This window comes from Furipterus horrens, unplaced genomic scaffold, assembly GCF_987537825.1.
Source record: "Furipterus horrens unplaced genomic scaffold, mFurHor1.1.pri manual_scaffold_9, whole genome shotgun sequence".
In the NCBI taxonomy this organism is placed as follows: domain Eukaryota; kingdom Metazoa; phylum Chordata; class Mammalia; order Chiroptera; family Furipteridae; genus Furipterus; species Furipterus horrens.
The window spans coordinates 67,974,851-67,997,587 of record NW_028327179.1 but is presented as its reverse complement, the minus strand read 5'-3'; the positions used below and the strand labels follow the sequence as shown (position 1 = coordinate 67,997,587).

At 36.6% G+C, this 22,737-nt stretch overlaps 1 protein-coding gene across 1 annotated transcript in view; it reads right to left on the bottom strand.

The window, feature by feature from the left end:
- Positions 1–22,537, bottom strand: part of MDFIC (MyoD family inhibitor domain containing) — a 141,487-nt gene extending 118,950 nt beyond the window's left edge. Inside the window, exons 1-3 of the mRNA XM_090286765.1 lie at positions 22,076–22,537; positions 21,771–21,948; positions 1,658–1,780 (exon numbers count right to left, since the gene is read on the bottom strand). Of these exons, the coding sequence (XP_090142891.1) occupies positions 1,658–1,780; positions 21,771–21,855 (208 nt within the window). The 5' untranslated portion in view covers positions 21,856–21,948; positions 22,076–22,537. The remainder of the gene's footprint in view (positions 1–1,657; positions 1,781–21,770; positions 21,949–22,075) is intronic.
- Positions 22,538–22,737: the final 200 nt, after the last annotated feature.

The window sequence follows — 22,737 nt, the reverse complement described above, 5'->3', positions numbered from 1 at the left end:
CAAAGCCAGCCTGACAAAAATGAGCTGCATCCAATAGCACAAAAAAATTTAACACATTAAACATGACTCTTCAAGTCCTTATGCAATAGTGCTTATATTTTGATTTTAAGTGTGTTTCTTTTAATTTAGTTCCCTACTCCCCCTTTCCAAGGCCCACACTAAGAAAACATGAATAAGTACTTTTAGGACAAAAATTCTGTGACTATGAAAACAAATGGGAAAACAATCATGCTCCCCAAGGCAGAGATAAAATTGTTTCTAAAATATTTTTTAGCTCTCATTAACTCTCTAGTTGTTAGAAAATCACAGATAAAATAAATTAGTATCTCACAAAACTATGTTTCACGACAGAATAGTCAACATTTAGATAGAAGATAACCAATATATATGTTTTGGGAATAAATGTTTACTTGAAATAACATTTTACTTGATTCTTTGGAAAAAGCTATATAAATTTTGCTCCTCACTAATTTCTGAGCCCAATTTGCTTTCCATTGCATTCTCTAGAGCAAAGGTGTAAAAAAAAAAAAAAAAAAAAAAAAAAAAAAAAAAATTCTGAAATTAAACTAAAACACATTCACTTCTAGAGCTTTTATTTGAAATCTTGAAATTTACTTCAATAGTGTTTTTATTGCTATTTTATGTTTTTTACAAAGCTTTTCCCCCCTTTTTTTCTGTTTTCTTCAGTTTGGTTTTCAGTTAGGGACAAATACAAGGTATTCTAGAGAGGAAAAGAGACATTGAAAGATCCAAAGTAAATGTAGTATGTACCACAAGAAAGGGTCTATATTATGAAGTTGTCTAAATTGGATAATTAAACTTTTAAAAAATGCTTGGTTTCCAGAAAAGAATTATTTCCCTCTGTCCACTCTGGCAATAGAATAAGACAAGTCACCTTGGTTATCATGAATGAAAATTCCAGAATATTTATTCGTGTGTTCTTCCAGGTGCGGAATAGCAGTGAGCTTTATACTTACACATGTATTACAGAGAATAATTCATTACATGGTAAATTTATCTGCACCCCACCTGGGGAAACTTAAGTGACTAGAACCTAAGCTCCAGAAGAGAACCTGGTGGGAAATCAGCATTCTGAATAGTCCCCAAAACATACTGGTATTTCTGGACATTCCCAGAGTAAAACGAAAATATACCAAAGCTTGTGTATATATTCTACACAGCAATCATAGGAAGAGAATAAAAAGAAACCAAGTAGTGATTTTAAAAATATTGTTGTTAAAAACAGTTTGGAATCATTTGGCTTAAAATAAAAAGGACCAGAATCTTATTACCTAAGTACTACTTAGTATCCTTTAGCTCTGTTTTTATCTTTTTAGTTTCATAGTCCACTTAGAATTGTCTGCTTTCACTCATTAACTGCCCAAGAAGGAATTAAGTTTTGTGTAAATCTCTCAGAGAACCCAGCTCAAAATTTACAGATCAATTCTTCTTTCCTAAAGAAAGAATGAAAACTGACAGTACTATTTATATCCTAGTTTTAGCCCTATATTATAAAATTTTCATGAATACATTATCAGATAAGCTCTGAAAACTCTTGATTTATAGGTTTCCAGAAAAATTATATCTACAATTAACTCAAAGCATATCATCATAGTCATAGCCCCAAATCACTGCAATTTTCTCTAAAAGTACTTACTTCTGATGAGTTCGTCATCTGAACAATTTCCCCAAATGGACTGGTCTTGCAACTCTCCATGTGTGAAGCAGCTATCAGTGGCTTGAGTTATGTCTCTCTCAGTATTTTCTTTATCACGTTTTTCTGAATAAAAATATATATTGATTTATTATCATTAAATGTTACATATCTTTCTATTTTTTTCATTTTATGTATTTTTTTTCTAAATGTCTCTGCCAAATTTTAAGAAAATGGGACTGGCACCTCTATTGACTGTTGCATACATATTGACCAAATAACATATTTATTGAGCACGTACTACATGCCTAGCATTGCAGAAACAGGTGTTTACAATAAAAATAATCTGTCAAGATTACTGTATACAAATCATGAGATCAGGGCATATAACCTGCATGAGAGAAATGTGGAAAGGTTACATCAAAGATGAAAGTGGGGAAGTCCATACAGGTAGAGGGTGGGAGCAGTAGGGAAAGCACCAAAGGATGGAAGACTCCAATGAGGGGTAGAGATGAAAGTCAGTCTGCAGTGGAATGAGAATTGATGAGATACATTCTCAGAGAGGAGAGGTGTTTAGGATGAGAGATCTATATATGGGTTTATGAGTTCTCAGGGGAAAGCCAATAAGTAAGGAAAAGGAACAGTTTATTGGAAACAAAAGTCAGGAAAAAAGCAAACTATAAAACAAGGTAAAATGCATGCTATGACAGGTCCAGAGCACTAAGGGTGTTTAATGGACTTTAAAAGTTTAGTGGAAATTTTAAAAATAAAGATAGGAGATGGCCCTGGCTTGTGTTGATCAGTGGATTGAGTACTGGCCTGCAAACCAAAGGGTTGCTAGGTCGATTTCCAATCAGAGAACATTCCTGGGTTGCGGCCAGGTCCCTGGTTGGGGGCGCATGAGAGACAACCATACACTGATGTTTCTCTCCCTCTCTTTCTCCCTCCCTTCCCCTCTTTCTAAAAATAAATAAATAAAATCTTATAAAAATAAAAATAATAAAATAATGATAATTTTAAAAAACGGGAGAAAAGCTAGTCCAAGTGAAACAAATAGCAGGGGCAAACTCCAATAGCAGACACTTGGACAATGGTTCCAATCTTGGACTGAAGTACTTTAAGAGGGACATTAGGAGATAAGACAGTAAAGGTTTGAATAGAGACATAGAAAGGATGTTTTAATATCAAAATAAGAAATCTGGACCTAATTTAAGAGCAAGATAAATAAGTAAAAGTAGCCATTAAAGCTTTATGAATTGCCTAATCAGAGCCATGCATTAGGAAGATTAATAAAATCTTCTAGTGGTTTGCAATTCTGATTGCACTTTCACTCACTTGAGCAGCTTTTTAAAAAACAGATTTCTAAGCCACATCAACAACGATTCTATTTTAATTTAGGGGAGGGGTGCTTAGGTGATTCCACTGCACTTCCATGCTTGAGAATAATTAGAGAACAGATGTAACAGGGAGAACAGAGTAAAGGAAAAAAGGGGAGACGCACAGTCCAGGTAGAAGCTGACGAGAGTTTAATTAACTGCAAAACAAAATGGAAAAGGGGTTAATGTGAGAAAATAAGTAGAGGCTTACACAGATAATCAAGAAGATGGGATTGGAGATGACTGAATTCTATTAGTGTGCATTTGACTGAGAAAACCTGGAGACCAAGAAAATAACTTCATAGAGCTTACAGTTTAGTAGGTGAGTTGAGCGTTGGATATTTAAATTTGCAAATCACAAAGTTATAGCTAGAAATAGTCATATTCCTAAGCTTGACTGCTAAAGCCAAATGGCTTGGCTAACCAAAAGAGTGACTATATGAAAAGAAGTGTATCAAGTGGGGTCTGTACAATTAGAAAGGATTAAAGAAGGAAGAGAAGCTAGATGATGTCAAGCCATGGAAGCAAAAAAAGAGATTCAAACAGAAGTTATTAGTATACTGTATTGACATTTCCGGTGGAAAGAAAAAATGTCTGTACATGCAGAATTTTCTCATGTACCATGGGGATTTCACAACAATTAAAAAATTCTAACATGAAACACATTTCAACACATGAAAATAGATGGACACCCATTTAGGACCAAATCCAGTGGCTAAGAGCTCAAAAAAAAAAAAAAAAAGTCTTCAAAGCTAAGTATTTTTAAAAAGCAAAATCAGCCCTGACTAGCATGGCTCAGTGGGTTGGGCATTGTCCCACAAATCGAAAGGTAGCCAGTTCAACTCCTGGTCAGGGCACAGGCCTAGGCCAGGCACCCAGTTAGGGGCATGCAAAAGGCAGCGGATCGATGTTTCTCTCCCCTGTTTTCCTGCCCTTCCTCTTTCTCTAAAAAATAAAGAAAGAACTTAAAAAAAAAAGCAAAACCATATTCAGATAGCAGTAAAATATAAATTAGGAGCATGCCAAACCAACAGTTCTAGATTTATGTAACATTTACTCAACATCATTGTAGAGAATATGTAATCTTCCCGAGATGTGTTACTTTCAATTAAAATCTTTACTTTTTTAAACAACTCCAGATATGTTTCCACTGCTACAGTCAACTCAAAGCCTTTCTGAGATTATCAACAGAAAAGACATTTATACAAACTCACTAGTACACATGAATCCAACATTACTTGCTGTTACTGTTATGTAGCTGACTGCCGCCAGGTGTCATGCGAGTAAGCTTAATTCAATTAGTAACTTTAATTGAAGCAGAATGAAATTAATTATATAATTTGGAGCTGTTCAAGTTTAATTCCATTAAAATTAATTCATAAAACCAGGGCATTATGAAGTATTGCTGACTGGAAGAAAATAGGTATAAATAATGCCTCTAGACACACTTGACTTACATTTGAATCATGTCCGATATTCAAGTAGTTAACAGAGAACCTTTCAATATTCCACTGAATCAATGAAATCGTTATGTGGTCCATATACACACAGATTTAGTAGTTACTCTCCACTAAGAGGAAAATTAAGTTCTTCCTGCTCTAAATATTTACTAAGAAACAGTTTATCATATGATTTTTTTTTCAGTTTTCTTATCTTTGAAATTCTGCAATTAGGTGATCCCAGAATCCTCCTTAAATTGAAAAAAAAAAAAAAAAAAACTAGTTTTTTTCTATCTTATTATGTTCAAGAAGTAATAAATTATATGTAATTACTACTAAATCAATTACAATCATCAGTCTACCTAACTCTGCCTCCTTTGAAAAATAAATGTTTGATTCAAAATTTGGTGTCAAGCTTTTGCTATGATATACGTATGCCACCCAGCCCAAAGGAAGGCTCAGGAAAGATTCCATGTATAAAACTTAAATTGGCTATTACCAATTCCCCACTCTCTCTATAAACTAAACTTCTGTGACCACTTAACTGTTCCATGGCTTCCTAATATGTGTACATTATTTTATTAACATATCTTTAATATTTAAGAAATATCTATATAGCAGCCTAATAAATTGTATAGTTACATCTAATACTGAAGAAATGCATGGAAAGCAAGATTTTATTGATAGACAATTTTAAGATGGGCACCATGATGTTCAGCTGTTACAGAAATAGGAGAGTCCAAAAACAAACCCCAGAGTTTGCGGCTGGGAGATAGGGAAAAGGAAGCAGCTTTCAGGATGCCCTTGCATGCCTGGGGCTAGTGGCTGGAAACATTGTTGCATAAAGATCCACTTTACTTCCAAGGCTCAGGAAGATGGGAGGGGTCTTGGACTGTATGCTAGTACAGAAGAAACAGTAAGGTTCTGTGAATGGTCAGAACTGTTTGCAACACCCCCTGCATCAGAGGACACAGTCAGGGAGAGATAAGCAGCTGCGGACATTTTAACTCGCTCTCTGGTTCTCTGGCTCTCTGGGGCTTGCTCTCTCTCTGGCCCTGGCTCTGGTGTGCTCCCTCCATGTGTCTTGGAGGAGAAGGGGTCTCCAGGCTGCTTTAAGAGGCTCTCGCCATGCGGTTTTGAGAAGGAAAGGAGATCCATTCGGTTTACAGGAAGAAGGCAGTTTACAAGGAGGCTGAGAATCCAGGCGGTTCTGCATTGAGAGCTGGAGGGCACTGCAGCACAGAAAGGAACTCCCCCAATCAGAATTGGGTGATTGGCAGCTACTGGTAAAGGTGAACTGTGTCTAGGAAGTAGGGAAACGGTGTTTCTGACTTTCCTAAGACTGGCCAGGTCTGGGAGGGGGAGGCAGAACTATGTGCAAATAAACAATTCTTTTTCTTTTCACCAAACTCTGGTATTGAGAGTTATAATTCCGGTGGTGGGCCATCGGGCCCCTAACTAAACAGCCCGTGGGTTCTGTTTTAATCGGAGCAGCCCAGGGGTTCTGTTACACAGCCACAGTACCAACCTTACTACAACTTTCAGTAGTTTAGGTCAGCCACTACTCATTACAATGACAAAAGAGCAGTTTCTAATAGTAGATTTCTGTGATCACTATAGGCTTTTTGTGTCACCTCTCAATTGCAGGAGCAGAGGCCACAGTGGTCCTGGTTTAATCAATTCCGTTCTGATTTATGGAGGTTTATAGTTGCAATTCAATTACCACATGGGCCTGAAAGACATATCCTGTAGGCAAGCAAGGAAGTTCAATGATGCATGAAATCAGTCTATACCTTTCAATAAGATTTCTATTGTATATAAACATACAACAAGCATTCCTCCCCAACTTAGTAATATTCTCTTAAAAGGGAAACTTCATCATCTCAACTATGCTGTTCTTCTAAGCCAATGGTTCTCTCTGTTATATTTTTTTTTCTTGTAGTGTTCTTTAAACATAAAGATGCACAAGCCCCAACTTCAGATGTCTCAATTTGGGTGGTGTGGGGTTAAGGAAGACGTCATTATCACATATGGCCAGGTTACATGTAGGTCACTGTTCTAAATAAGCTCTTCTGTACTAACCAATTTAAAGAAAACTTAAAAGAGCCTATCAAATATTGAGATACAGACCTTGCTTTTTATCACCTTGTCACAGTATTCCAAGTAATTAGAAAATACAATTTTATCTAATCAGTAATTAATATTTAGTTCTGTCTTCAACTCAGTTCAACTATGAGAATATAAAACCTGAATTATACATAATGCTAATCAGTTGTACTATTAGGTGAATATATAATATGTTTTAGATATTCTAATGAAAAGTGAGGACACTTTAAAAATAGCACTAGACCAAAGTATACCACTGGCATTTGCTTCTGAAAGGCTAGCCCCCAGGCATTCTAGTTCGCCTACAATGAACATAGAAGTGCAGAAGAATCTTTGTGTAAAGAAAAAAAGCTTTGTCTCTGCAACAAATCCTCTAGCTGGAAAAACCAAACATACATCTGAAACAATGAAGCGACTACAAAACAAAAGGTAATGAAAACTGCCCTGGGTCATAATGCTGGCTCAAAGACTGACCAGCTGTGTCTAGTGCTGGGCCTCTTCTCTTCAATGGGAAATGAGGGCACTGAGCTGGATGATTGCACAGGCACTTTTTGGCTCTAATTCTGTAAATCTAATTCTCCACAAGGTCTAAACAATACAGCCAAAACTTCATATCCACACTAAAGGGTATTTAGAATGAAATAGAGAGAATCATAGAAAAGCCTTTGTAAGGCACAGGATTTGGGTTAAAAGTAACAAGCATGAATTAAGGAAAAGAATCCAAGAAAATAAAAAAATTCTAAATTATGAACTTATTCAGAAATTGTCTTATTCAGAACTTACTATCTTACAGGATCAATACTCTTTATTTTATGCTATTTTTCTAAAGAAGAGCATGAATGGTGAGAAGCAATCTCTTTCCAATCTCAGTGATTCTTGCTGAAGGAGAATGAGAAAGATTCATGTGAATAAAATTTCCATTTAATTAAAAATTCTATAATATTTTTCCAGCTGGCCTTACCCACATTTAAAATTTTGAGAAAATGTGTAAAGTATTATGTGTCATATAATATTTGTGATTGTTAAAGAACTATAAATTTTTTAAAATGAACTTTCTTTTATTGAAAAATATATTAATGAATTTTTGCAATTACAGTATTAGCGATCTTCAAATGACTAATGTATAATATTTATATGATCTTCAGAAGTATGAATGGTATAAAGAAAACTGAAAACATTAGCTTAATTTTACTGATGAGAATACAAAGTGAGTTTCAGAGACAGCTACTCAGTTGGAGACAGGATGTTAAAATCCAGAGTTGGAAAGTATCTTATAGTTCAGCTAATTTAATATCCCATCCAAGGTAGAAAGCCCCACTGCAATACTCAGACCTTCCCCAAAATTCCAAGGAAAGGGAACACATTCTGTTCTTGATCAGTTTGTCCATTAGTAAATTCTTCATTTTGAACATAAATCTGTTGTCAGGTAATTTATAACTAGTCCCAATTCTGCTCATTGCAGGTAGAAATAGTAAACTAAACTTTTCTGTAAGACAACCATTCAAACTATTAGATGGATATTCTATCCATCAGTTTGTAATCAAGCAAATATATTACCTCAATGGATAAATGCTTTTAACAGATAATTTAACAAAAGAATCTAGGAATGTTGCATGAGGATGAAATTAGCTTCTCAAAGTTACCTATAACTTTCAAATATAGTATAAAGTTCTATATATTCCAAGGTTTTCCAAAAAATAGTGACAATATTGTAATCTAAAAGTCTAGATATTTGAATCCTTCCTGATAATAGACTCTCATTTGGTTCTCTGAGACAGAAGTACTATCCCTAAATTGTATCTTGCACTAGAGAAGAAGCTAAGAGCCCAGGATCTGTAATGACGGTACCTGGGTCCTCCACTAGAAATGTGAATCCTGGGCAAGTTAATCTTTGTCAGATTCTTCATCTATAAAATGGGAATAGCAACCATACTACCTCATAAGATAGATATAGAAAGAAATGGAATTATGCCTGGAAAGCAGAATTTCTAGAATAAACTAAAGGCTTGTTATACTTGTTATTATTAAGTGTTATTGCAGTAAGCACCTTTTTAAACCTGCTATGAACTTACCAGAGACAGGTTGTTGAGGGCAGTATCTATTCCATAATCCCTAAGTGAAAACCATGCAAGAACTCTGTTTCCAGACTGAATATAAGGAGAACTATTACTTTCTCCAAGAAGATGTATATTATTTCTCCTTTTATTGAAAATAAAAATCATATTTAAAAAAAAACACTTAAATTTTAATTCAAATTTACAATCATAATTGAATAAGTGGGTTTGACTCTGCAATCTAAGTTGCTAGGAACATTTTGATTTTCCCCCAGTTTGAATATCCTAGGCTACCTATATTTTCTTTTTTTAATGTATTTTTTTATTTAAAGATTTTATATATTTATTTTTAGAGAAAGAGGAAGGGACAGGGAGAAAGAGAAGGAGAGAAATGTTGATGTGTGAGAGAAACACCAATCGGTTGCCTCTCACACACCCCCACCTGGGGACCTGGCCCACAACCCAAGCATGTGCACCAGTTGAGAATCAAAGCAGCTCCCTTTTGGTTTGCATGCTGGCACTCAATCCACTGAGCCACACAAGCCAGGGCAGGCTACCTATATTTTCATCATTCTGTTTTAATCTTTTTTAAAAATGTACTCATATTAACCACCTCAAATATTTTGCTGAAGTAGGCAGAGGAATGTGTAAATGCACAAACTAATCATCGAATACATTTTCTATTTGTTATCCATACTTTATTTGCTTACATCATGAAAGGCTAATATAAATCACAGCAATTGGCAGATATCCTTATAAAATCTTATAAAACCTCATAAAACATAATTAGAGTAAAATACACTATTTCTTATAAAAAGGACTATAAGCAGCTTTCTTTGTGCTTAAATTTTAAGACTTCTGCATGTTAGATCTCATCTACTTCAGTTAAATATTTGATGATAATTAAAGACAGATTATTTGTAATCTACGTAATATGTATATTCTTCTTGCTATGCAATCTATATTTATGCCTCTTTATCAGTAAACAAAATTGCTTTAAACAATTTCATTTTTAACTCTTCTATTCAAATACTATCATCATTTCAGATGAACTGTGTGTATTCTGGTTTATGAAATCTCAAGAAATCTGAAACTAAAATCTCTGGGAAAAGTAAAAAGCTTTGGGTCTGTATTTCCCAGAGGCTCAAAACAATGTGGACATCTACAAATACTTCCCAAATGTAACCTTTAAAAAAATCAAAGATATGGGAGCTTTCAGGAAGACCTGAGGCTCTGGAATTTTACTTCTTCACTGATCCAAAAAAGAAAAAAGAAAAAGTCCCTCAGGATGAATGACCTTTAAGAAAACCTGCACACTTTATCTAATATTCTAAAACAAATTAAAATTTCATTGGCAAAAAAAAATGTTGAGATAATCAAAGCATTTTAAATAGTTGAATAAGCAAATGCATGAATTACATAATTTTATAAATATGAAGTTATTAAGTAATCACAGATATACTATAAATGTTTTTGAATTAAATGCTTAAATCAGTTTAATTTAATCAATTAATTATTATCCACATTTTGAAAAATGAGACTGAGCAAAATCTAAAATGCATTCCTTCAAATGACTTCCTATGCTTTTAAAAGCTTATGATTGTTTAAATTAAAAAAAACACGAAATAAAATGACATGGATTCGACTAGTTTGCAGGTTGGGAGTGAGTAAAGAAGAGAGGGTTATACATACAGCAAAATGGAAAACAATTACAAAATTACATGCATATGCAACTGGTATAAATATGAAAATGATAGGTACGAAATGTAGTAATAGTTCAAATAATATCTTGATAAATCAGGGCTCTAAATAAATGGGAGGAAAAGGAAAAATTAGCACTTCCCATTTCACAAAAAAAGTAATGGGAAGGTTAGATGACAGGAGGCTGATGCTGGGGACCAAAATACATTATCCCAGTCATCTTAATCTCCTGCACCATTTACATCTAAATCTAAAGTTACCTTAAAAGTATTTTTTCAGGATGACTGACCCTGAGGCATATTAAACTTCTGCTTCCTCAATTACAAGTTCAATTGTGTTCTTTCTACAGACAAGTATACTCATGCTAAAACCAAACACTCAGGCTCATGGAATTTTGAGTTACATAGGCTCATAAATGCCCCTTAGCCCAACTTGATAGCCTGAGTTCAGATAAAAACATTCAGCCTACAACATCCCTAAGAATAAGCCAAGGAGAATAGACATGGATACTTCTAGGAATAGGCGAACAGCCTCAGAAGACAGTTTCTTCATTTGGGACTGCTTAACTATTCAAAGACTTCCCTCACAATTATCTAAAATCTACTTCCCTGTAATTTTCACTGGTTCACCATATTTTGCTCTTTGCAATTTAAACAAAGTAAAGTCTAATATTCCCTCCTTAAGACAGTCTCATATTAGGAAATATCTCCTGTTTATGTCTTCTCTGTGTTAAATATCCTCAATTAGGTCAATGGTTTTTCAGAGCCTTCACATTCCACTCACTCTTACAGACATGACGGTCTTCTTACTCTTGTCTGGAAAACTGTCATGATAATCTCCTTAATGATTGCTGAAATCCAGAGATGCCATACCTGTGGCAGTTCCCTTACTTAGCAATTAACCCTACAACCAAACGAAATTGAGAACTCTGCCATCTTCCCTTTTTTTAAGTGAAAGCACAGATCCTTCTTTTGTCTTTTAGCATGACCACTGTTATAAATGTCATAATTTTAAAAACTTTTGTTACCTCTCCACTATATCAAGTGATTTTATCAAGAACACTTTCTTTCCCTTTGGTTAACAAGAATGAAGGCCAATGGAAATCAAAAGTGAACCAAAGGGGATTGTTTAATCTATAAAGGCATTTTAAAGGTATGACTGGAATCTGATCACAAATAAGGAAATGGCAAGACAATTAGAAATATACTGAAATTTATTTCTAAGACTTCAGAATGATGGATATGGATTAGAAGAAGTCAGGGGATGTGTTCTCACTGGTAATTTTTCTAAGGGCCAAACTGGGAACCTCTCCTTTAATGCCCTAACTCAGCTTCTTGCCTTGTGGGGCCATTCCTCTGTAATACTGCCTTCTTTGGATTCTCTTTAGGACCCATGCTGGTTCTGTAATATGATTTAAATGCCTCCAGGAGGATAATTTATAGATCCATTACCCTAGCCCCGATTCCTGCCCTAAACTATAGACTTAAAGTTTCACCTCAACATTTCCTAAAATTCATCCCCACTTCTCTTCTGTCCCTGCCTGTTTCTTCAACTGTGGTCTGCATTTTGGTCAAACTCTTCACAGAATCATTTTTTTAATACTGTTTTCCCCCTATTTCCCTTACACTAACATAATCAAGTACCAGATCCTGCCAGTTACAACTTCCCAATTTCTCTCAAATCTGTATTTCCTTTTCCACATTCACTACCAATGTTCCAAGCCTTTTCGCCTCCAACAACAAATACTTTCCTAATACAAAGATTATATTACCCTTCAGCTCATTTTGCATATTGATGAAAAAGTGATATAGTTTATTTTAACATAGTACATACTATATTAATGTGGTAACTCATATACCGTCTTTATGTTCCATAATTTCATCTTGTATTTCAGTGAGAAATAAACAGTAAAAACTCTCAGAAAAATTTGCTAAAGATTCTGCATGTTTCTTGGGTGATAGAAGAAATAAGGACAGTGTAGTTCTATGTTCACAGAGATCCAAAAGATCAAGGGCTGACCTACCACGAAAAAGGAGTAGGAGGATTGCATCTTGGAAAGGAAGCTGGTTCCTTTCTACTCTGCCCCCTCCCTTCAGAGCACTCGTCACATACTCAACCACAAGCTGCCTGCCTTATTTTTAGTACTCAACTCTGCATAATTCAAAGCAAAAACACCTATAAACTGTGCATTCTTCATCTAGGGCCACTAGCAGCCCAACCCAGACAAAACCAACTTCTCTTTTTTGCCATCCTGAGATTCTCTTCCAACCTCTAAGTTTATATGCTCCACTTTGTACCTGTCAGCTGGCAAGTGGCTATAAACTAATCTGTCACATGGTTCCTGTGGTAAACTTGAACTTGGAGAAGGGATTACAATTTAATTTTCACGTATTTATATCTCAATCCTCTCACCTAGTTTATAAATTTCTTGTGGGCAAACTAAACATTTTTAAACTTCACATGACTTTGTATCTTGAAGGCAGATAAAAATATTTGTTGGCAGAGCTTCTCCTTCAGATAAATGTGTTTATAATAAATTATATGTGCTAGCATGAAAAAATTATTTCTGACTTTATGGCTGAAATTACTAAAAAAACGGGCATAAAAGCACATGTATATGAATCATCTCATTTCAGATCGTGTGGGTGTGAATCTGAAAACAGAAGTATACTGCAAGTAGAAACCACAAACGACATTTATGTTCAAATAACTTTTCATAGTTCCTACTTAGTGAACCATAAGTAATCAGAATTAGAATCTAGAAAATATAATGCAATTTCAAAACTTAAGGTTAAAGGCTTACTACCTCCTTTTGGATTTGTATGCTAATGTAAAAAAAAAAGATATGAAAACTTCAGTAGCTTCAGTAAAGTACTAACAGCAAAAGGGGGAAGAGGGGAACAAAGAGAAAGACAGAGAGAGCAAAAAGGAGAGAGAGAGAGAGAGAGAGAGAGAGAGAGAGACATCCAAAACACTGCTGCATAAGCATCGACTGATCAAAATGCAGGAAGGGCTGCAGCATTTGTAATCTGATTAAACAAGTCACCCAAGTTAAAATCTCCACACATCTAGAATTTGGTCAATGCTGAATCAGTGCTCCCGCAATAAAAATTGAATACAGAGTTTTGGAAATAAAACCATAAAAATCACATTCCCTGACTTTAAATAGTAGAATAATTACAGCTAACTCAGAAAGACAATTGGGTTGGTTTCTCTGTTATGTTGTTCTATTTTTTCTTTGCAAATGCCATAACTTTAGAATGTGTCAATTTATGTTTCCATATTTTCTCCAAATATTTTATTATTATAAAAATTCAATGCTAGTAAATTAATTGCACACTGTTATTAGACCTTTCCATGAAATCACTTCAACAAAATCCAGGAAATAAGGTTAAAAGAAACAGGAAAGGCCCTTACACACCCAAAAATTCCACAGCTTCCCCAGTGCCCTGTAAAGGTCACTCAATTACATATATTAAATCCTTGATTGTGAAATAACCAAACAAGGTCAACAAGCATGATTCTTGCTGGACAGAAATTTTAACCTGCTGCACTGTCTCGTTTCTCTGGCTCCCCAAACAACCTGAAACACACAATCCGTTAGTACATGCTTACTCTTCCCACATAAGCATGATCCACCCGCCTTGTCCCCCTACTGCTTCCACCCTGACAACCTCTAACCATGTACTAATTTCAAAAATCTATTCTATCTTCTTTTGATCCTAAGCTCCTACATGCTCATTGTTAAGAAGGCAATCAATTATACTGTGTCCACTAAAAATTCATGCCACTCATTCTTAGATAAGTCCTCAGTGTTACTGAACAGCCCTTTTGGTTGCCCCATATTGACTCCCTCCTGAATTACTCATTCTTCCAAGTCTTTTCCACACTCTCAAATGTTTTGACTCATCCTAACCCCACTTGCTTTCATGAAATATTACTATCTACTTTGCTAAAAATATCTAGGCCTTAAATATTTTTTTTATATCAATTTTTCTCTAGATTATCACTCATCGTTTTCTACCATTCCTATCTCAAAGGGGAACATTCCTAACTTTCTTAAGACTGGTCTCTTCATCCCTTTCCTTCCCAGAATTCTACTCTTTCAATTAAAAACACCTACCATTCCACCACTCCACCCCATGCACTTTCACCTTTAATCTCTCTCTATCCCTGACTTTCTTTTCATTAATGTGTAGTGAGCATGCTCAAAATCCATGCATCCAAAAGAAGACTTCTATACACCTTGCTACTCCCTTAACAAACCACAACTCTTCTCATCTTCCAGGACCACTACAAATCCAACACTTCGGTGACCAATCTTAATAGACTCTTTTTCTGCATTTTTGTTCCTTCTCTTCCCTAAAGTATAGTCATTCCCCTAAATCTAGTCCTCAGTCCTCTCTCTCACTCTCATGCCAATCCATCAGCTACCTCTTTGTCTATAAGCCTGACTCTCACCTCTTTCCTAGTTGCAAATTCTTTTTTTCAGTGGCCTACAAGTTATCATGGCTAGGGTGAGTTCCCTGGGAACAACATATTCAAAAGAAGATTCAGCAGCTCTTTCTATATTTCTACTCAGGCTGAAAAGCAAACCTATAGATTATCTTAAATCCAGCTTCTCAAATTCACTCCCACTGGTGTTGCCTTAGGTCTTCTAATCTTTTGTCAGGCTATTGTAATACCTTCCTGGATAATCACTGCCTTCACTCTTGCCCCTCCTTCCAAAACCATCCTTTGAATTACCATCAGATTAATTTTCCTAAAATCGCCAAGTCGGCCCTGTTCTTCTAGTTTTCAAGAATTTTTTAAAGGGCTTACCACTGCCTACAAAAACAATATGAAAGCTCATCAGCAGGGGAATCAGGGTCATCCTCAAAATGACTTCAGCCTATATTGACTTTACCTCATTATCTGCTCCTTCAGACAGCCTAAACAACTTCTTAGTGAAGTATTCAGCATTCTGTAATAATCATCCTCTCCAAATCTTTTCAATTATCCATCTCCACAGAGCTGAGTCCTATGACCATGATTCTTGGTCAAAATCAAATAACATTTCCTTGAGATTTTTCCAAATGCCCCAGCTAGAGATGCTCTCTCTCCCATGTTCTACCATTACATTTCCTTTGCTGCCTCTATTATAGCACCAGTCCACCTTGTATTATAGATATGTGTGAATGTATGTGTTTCTCCCATCATCCTGCAAAGCCCCAGGTTTCATTCATCAATCTGTTCTCAAAAAACCTGTCATATATCAGGGTTCATTCATTATCTCTCTCCTATCGCTCTCTCTCATGACACAATATATATATTCAATAAAGCATTTCAGTAGGGCAAAATAAACAATGCAAATAGAAACAAAAAGGATATGGTAGATATAAAAAATTAGTACTAAAATAAAACCTCTACAAAAGTGCCTTGAATTACAAACACACATATATATCATATAAATGTTTTTCCTATTCTCATCTTTCACCTGGACCCAGAACTTCCTTTTCACTGCCGTTCGATGCCCTGACTCACACTTGTTCTGAACAGCAATCAAGTCCTCCATTAACCCAATCATTTATTCCACAAATATGTATTAGGACCTGTTTCAAGGTTAGCAATATACCTATCTCATTCAAGATTTTACCCCACCATCTACTTCCTTAATACACTAGTTGCCAGCTCAGCTATACTGTGCTATATCCTCTAGAAGTCTTTTTCATGGTTCTCAGCTCAAAGAGTTCGACCTTTCTAAACACTTAAATTTATAGACATCTTCTTTAATCACTTCCTTCCTACGTTCCACCTTCCCCTCTTAGTTTTTCCCAGCTATGTCGTCTTCTTATTCATGTGATTCTTTTTCTTACCAAAGGGAAAATGAATATGCCTAGCTGATAAGCCTTGAACTTTTATAACTAAACTTATAAAATGAACATTAGTTTCTTTAGACTCAAAAAAGGAATTGGGAATACTTGAAAATGCCCCTAAATCTTCTTTCAACTCTAGACAAGTTTCTTTTTTTCTTTCTTAATATTTTTTAAATTAATTAATTTGTTTGTTTGTTTATTTATTTTTAGAGAGAGGAAAAAGGAGAAAGAGAGGAAGAGAAACATCACTGTGAGGTTGACTCTCACTCACGCCCCCAACTGGGGACCTGATGTGCAACCTAGTCATGTGCCCTGACTGGGAATCGAACCTGTGACACTTGGTTCGAAGGTCATAGACAAGTTTCTATAGTTTTCTAATTAAGCCTGCCTTTACTCAAGCTCATATAATAAAAAGCATTTCAAAATAGTTTCTATTCAACTTAGTTTTGGTTTTGGTTATTTATATTTGGTTGCCAGTATTATGCTTTCTATGATTTATCATTGTAAAGATATGAAACTTAATAAAATTTAATTCCAACAATCTTTAAGATTTACTATGAAACTAAATATAATTTATTACACTGTTTCTATGAGAAAGGATAATCCAGGTTCCAAAAATCTAACTCACAGATGGCAACAACTCATGTGCAAATTAGGGACTTCGTTCCTTATCATTCCATAATGCTGGGATCACCAAACAGAAGTATAGAATGGCAGGACAAGAATATCTACTGAGGTGATAGCTGAAAGTATTAACAAATCTATTTATGTACTTACTCTTATCTCATCTTTTTAAATGTTGATTTATGTATTTTTTCTAATGTTCAAAATATATTCATATTCTGTATATATAATTTTGAAAAGAAACTTTTTTGAGGATGAATACTCAGAACTATTTTTTAAATTGCGATATGATAAAAATGCTTGAGAGCGCTAACAGAAAATATATGTATGTGGAATGAATGATATGATTTTAAATTTGGAACTTGAAAAAAGGACTTTAAAAAAGCTTTTAAACAAAAGGCTTTAAAATCTATCAAGATAATGTCCTCCAACACATAAAAGCCTCTAAAACAATGGTTATCAACTAGAGATAAAGAGCACCTACAACTTGTAAAAAAAATGCAGATTCCTGAGTCTTACACCAGGAGATTCTGAGCCAACCTGCCAATGGTCTTGAAATTAGAATAGTATCTCGACACTATTGACATTCTAGGCCAGACCATTCTTTGTCATGAGGGGCTGTCCAGTCCTGTGCATTAGCAGATGTTTAGCATTATCCCTGTCCTCTACTCCCTAGTTGCCAGAAATACCCAGCCTACTACTTGTTACGTCTGCAACACTTGTCTCCAGACTTTGTGCAATGTCTCCAAGAGGGCACAATAATCCCCAAATGAGAACCAAAGATAAAAGCTGTCCAAATGACATACTCTGAGAAACACCATCCTTAATCAAAGGGATAAAATAATATGATAAAACTAGAAGAATATGGATATCATAAGCATACCCTGGCTGGTTTGGCTCAGTGGATTGAGCGTCGGCCTGCGAGCTAAGTGTCGCTGGTTCGATCTTCCAGTCAGGGCACATCAGAGAAGGAAAACTCTGACTCCAAAAAACCTCCGCTGCCTTACGGTATACCTCTTCAGGGGAAATGCTAAGGGAGTAAACCCCAACAGAAAATCCGGAGCCGGAGTCCCTAAGGCGGTTTGACGTTGTAGTCAACACCGGCAACTCCTGCGGCGCACCTGAAGCCAAGCTGTATTGACTCTGTCTTTCCCTTGGACCCTTCAGCTGCGAAGAGAGGGGGGGTCTGCTGCATGGGCAACAGCAGACCCTCCATATCACCCTGCCCAGGCTCTGTAGCTTCAGCTTCACTGGAGAGGACACTCCAGCGTCATCGCAAGATGTCGATTCAACACGGGAGGAGACAGATACCGTGTCACTCCCGAGTCGGACTGCACAGCCATTCTCGGCGGTGCAGATAGACTCTTAAGAAGCTACACCATCGTCTCTCGAACGAGACGGACGGCTGCTAACGACACTGAATAAAGTGAAGTAAACGAAAGCCAATGAACACTATAAACTTCTGACAACTCAGCTAAGCTTCTAAGTCAAAGCAATTCTCATGTAATTTCAATTTAAAGATTTTCTCCCTAGGTTCTACTTTAAATTAGTCTTAATTAACTTCACTGGTATTTTGCATCCTGCTATGAAAAAGTCTGCCTAATAGTCTAGAGGACTCTCCCAGGTGAGAAGAGTGCATTGTCTCATATTATCACATTAAAGTATATTCCAGCACTCACAGTCCAGCAATCTAAGTCTTGACAAATACAGTGAGGTGGGGGTAGGGTATGCAGGAATGGGAATAGGCTCAAGTGATTCACAGTATCCAAACCCCATTATCTTCAATTCATCCATCTGTAGGAAAAAGTTGTATTGCTTCTCTGCTTCAACTATATTTATTGCAATGACATAATATATTTTACAATTTGTATTTCCATCCTGATTTCTACTGACTGTGTGTGAGACCTTGGGCAAGTCACTTAAATTTTCTTGACATCTTTTCCAAAAAGTAAGCCAGTTAAACTAATTATTTCTAAAAATTTGCACATTTATGAATGAGCACTTAATTAAAAGGCTCTTTCAACTATGTGGACTCTAGTAACTATTGCACTAAAAAAGTAAATACTTATATTCTCAGTGTTGATAACATAATAAATTTTAAGATGCTTAATATAAAACAAAGAGAGAGAAACAATTAGAGAAACCACATTTACAAGATCCATTCTCTCTTAAAACAAAAATAAATTTTGCCCAAATTGTCCTTTACTTATCAAGATACTTGCACAGGTACTTGGCATAAACCTGCAAATCAAATCAGTCTTTCAGAAGTTAGTCACAAATACGGAAATAGTTTAAAATTGCACCTTTGCTTTTTATTTTCTATAACAGAGATCACAAATCAGCTGCTTAGAGGGCATTTCTAGCCTGCAGGTGTGGTTCTTTTGCTTGGCTTAGACAATAATCCATTTAATTAGTTGCCAACTCTTTATAAAAGAGAGATGATACATAAAAATCCATATTTCCAGTATGTCATGAAATACTGGAAAATATTAACCCAAATGACAAAGATGAGCTGGAGCTGAAAAGTATCTCCTCCTGGCCCATAAGCTGCCTAATGGCCAACAATCCCCACTGCTCCTCATCTCCTGCTACCCATCCTGATTCCCCCTTACAGGCTGGAGCATATGGGCTTATGTCCTTGCTCTGTGATAATTTTTAAAATTCATAGAAAATATTTTTAATGTTTTCATAGCAATAAAATTTTGCTTGCAGAATCAAAGCAAAAGGGTAGACATTTTAATGACAGAGCTATGCTCACAATAAAGAAAATCTTCATAACACTGAATGCTGTAGAATGCACTACACTATAGGTTTCTAACTAACCACCTAAAAGAATGTAGAAAGGAATTCTAGACTTGATGGGGAGTTCAGACTAGAGACCTCCTAAAATTACCTTCAACTTTAACATTCTAGGTCTTAGTAAGCAGTATGGAGAGCTCATATGTATAGGTTAAAATATATGTCTTCATATATACAATTAAATTTGTTTGCAAAAGTTATTGTGTCTCATAAAATATTCCATTACTCTCACTGACTTTAACATATAAATTTTTAAATTAATTTAACTAAGCATTCATATCGTACCAGAGAACAAAGCTACTCTTCAGAAAAGATGATAAAAGAATCCAAAGACATAAGGAAGAGAATAAAAAAATTCAAGAAAGGGCCAGCTAGCAAACCTCTTTCACCAATGTCTTTACCAATAAAACCAGCCTAACCCATGAAGCCTACACCTTAAAGCTTTTTTCCTACACACTCACTCTAACCATTTTTTTTTTCAATATGCCTTATGAAGTCTGCCAGTTTGAGACACAGTATTTTATAACAACTCTGATGATTTCCTTTTTAAAGTCAACTTTACATTCTACTTACAATTCAATTGATACCTATTTAAAGGATGTTGTGAGTCAACATTAAACTAATTTAAAAAGCAATATGTAACTTTGTTGCTGAAGTTAACCGGATTTACAGGTAAAATCTAACCCAAGAGTTTCCACACTTATACTGTGTGTGTTGTAAGAAGCCAGCATTCTCCTTTGACCATTCTAGATGTCTGCTTCTTAAAATCAGATCATGAGATACCTTCCAGCATTATGTCTGCACAGTTACATTAAGTATCACTGCAAGATCTTTGAAGTGATTTTAAAAATGTATGCAATTAAAGTTGGACAGAGTAAACATCAACTATTTCCAAATCAACTGTTTTCTAACGTGTTTAATATTGATTTTTGACATAAGCATTGTTTAAAAATAGTGATTAACAGCTGAACTATGAACATAAAAAGCTCATCAGTGAGTCCATGACTACAGGGGACATGCCTAAGGACAGAAGAATAGTTGTGTTGGCAATACAATGTACAGAACAGGGGCTGCTTCTGGAAAAAAACATGTTTATCATTCTAGTTCTCTGATTTCCTCTATTTTTTGTTTAGAAAAATGACATTGTTTATAAGCAAAAAAAAAAAAAAAAAAAAAAGATAAGCATAATTCAATTTAACAACCCTGAATGCCAGCACATTTTGATTCAGCCATGGATGTTTTCTGCTTTTACCTGTTGCGGGTTCAGCATTCACTTCTTCTTTTGCATTTTTTGCTGCCTTTAAAAAAATGCCAAAGACCCCACTACATTACTGTTAAGGGAAGGAGGGGGGAAGCTTTCAGATATGCTTAAATCAAAAGTATAAAATAAGTTTCTGAGCTCTGGGAAATTATTGAGTTCATATTAGTGTCAAATACATAAGAAGAGTTAGGCCCTCCTGCTCTTTCTTGGTCACCAATGAAAACCTGTTTTACCTTCAAAAGAAGAAAGACAATCTGACTTGTTTATAATCTTGTTATGGAAGTTTCTCAAACAAGAATATTTCTCCTATAATCTGTATGTGTTCACACTATGGGATAACATAAAGAAGCTAATTCATTCTTGTAACGTGTCTCTTTAAAGGAATATTTCTTTCAAAACAACAATTATTCCAAAGTAATGGTCACAGAAAACTGGATTATAAATCCAGTTGCAGAGTAGACCACAAGAAACAGAAAGATAAAGGGAATGAACGCATGTTTGTTCAGAGTACAGAGGCAGGCCTGGATCTGAAGAAGACATAAAAACTGAAGAGATCTAGGGTATAACTGTTTCAGAATCCACACACTGGAGAGCCCTCATTGCATATGCTTAAGAAAGAAGCAGTCCTGTCACCCCGTTTCTCCACAGCTAAAGGAAGGGGTAGTGGAGGGACCAGCGGTTCCTGCCCTCTTAACCGAGTTGTTGATTTAGGGCAGCAGTCCTGGAGAACTTGCTTTGAGTAAGGAACACTGTGCAAAAAGTTCACAGCTATGAGGTAAGGTATAAGTCCTCTCCGCACTCCCCACCCCACACTCACACACACTCCAATCAATAAGTGTGTTAACACATTTTAAAATGAAACAACAACAAAGAAACTTGCAACTTGCAAGCGCGCACTCACCCTGGGCCAGGGAGCCCAGGCGACGGTCACCCGCTTCGGCCCCATGCTGGGGCCCGGGAACTAGGGCTTTGCCAGTGCCTGACATGGACTGCTCCAGCGACAGCTGCCTAGTTGGCTGTCCCAGTGGGCCTGGGCGGACGCCGAAGGGCTGTGAGGTGCTGGATGCAGGGAACTGCTTCTGGTGGGGGAAAAAGGGGGTTTTTAGCTCACCACCCTGGCAGGACATTTCCGCCCCCTCTGCTTCCCTCCCGCTAACCCCACCCCAAGGAAGTTTTGATTTGAAACCCGGGAGGAAAAAGCTTTACCGAGCAAAATGACAGCAGCGGATTCTCTGGAAGTCGCTGGGTGGGGGGAAGGGAGGGGGGACTGCAGGGAAGAGGGTATCGGATTTAGGAGAGGCTCCAGGAAACGGACTCCTTCCTCCTCCTGGCCCGGGAGACCACCACCTACATCAGCAATCCTCTACCCTCAGCTCGCTCAAAGCCCCATTCTCCTCCTCTTCCGCCTGGAAAACTTAGGCTCCGTCAAAGGTTTCATCTCGCCCTGCAGCCCAATGGTGAAAAGCCCGCCCCTGCAGGCCCTTCCCCGCCTCCCTCTGGCTCTGCGCAGAGGGAGCCACTGGGGCAGTGGCCCATTCCTCTGACTCCCTGGGCTCCGCCCCTCTCCTAGCCAACTCAGGCCAGCCAGTTCTGCTCCAAAGGAGACTTTTCCCCTTCTGCCTCTCTTTACCCCTTCCACCACTTATATACTCCTGAGACACTTCCTCTTCTATGGCTCCTTTTCATCATATCCGGATGTGGAGGGCTGAAAATCTTGGCCTGCAGCCCCGCCCTGGCAGGCTTCGAGCTCCCTTATGCCCCATTCTGTCTGCCTCAGGAGACCAAAGCCAAGGAAGATAGGGGTTGCTCCCCAGGCTGAGAAAAGGAGTAAATTAGCCTGTCCCTGGCTGCCCAAGAGTCGTTCCACT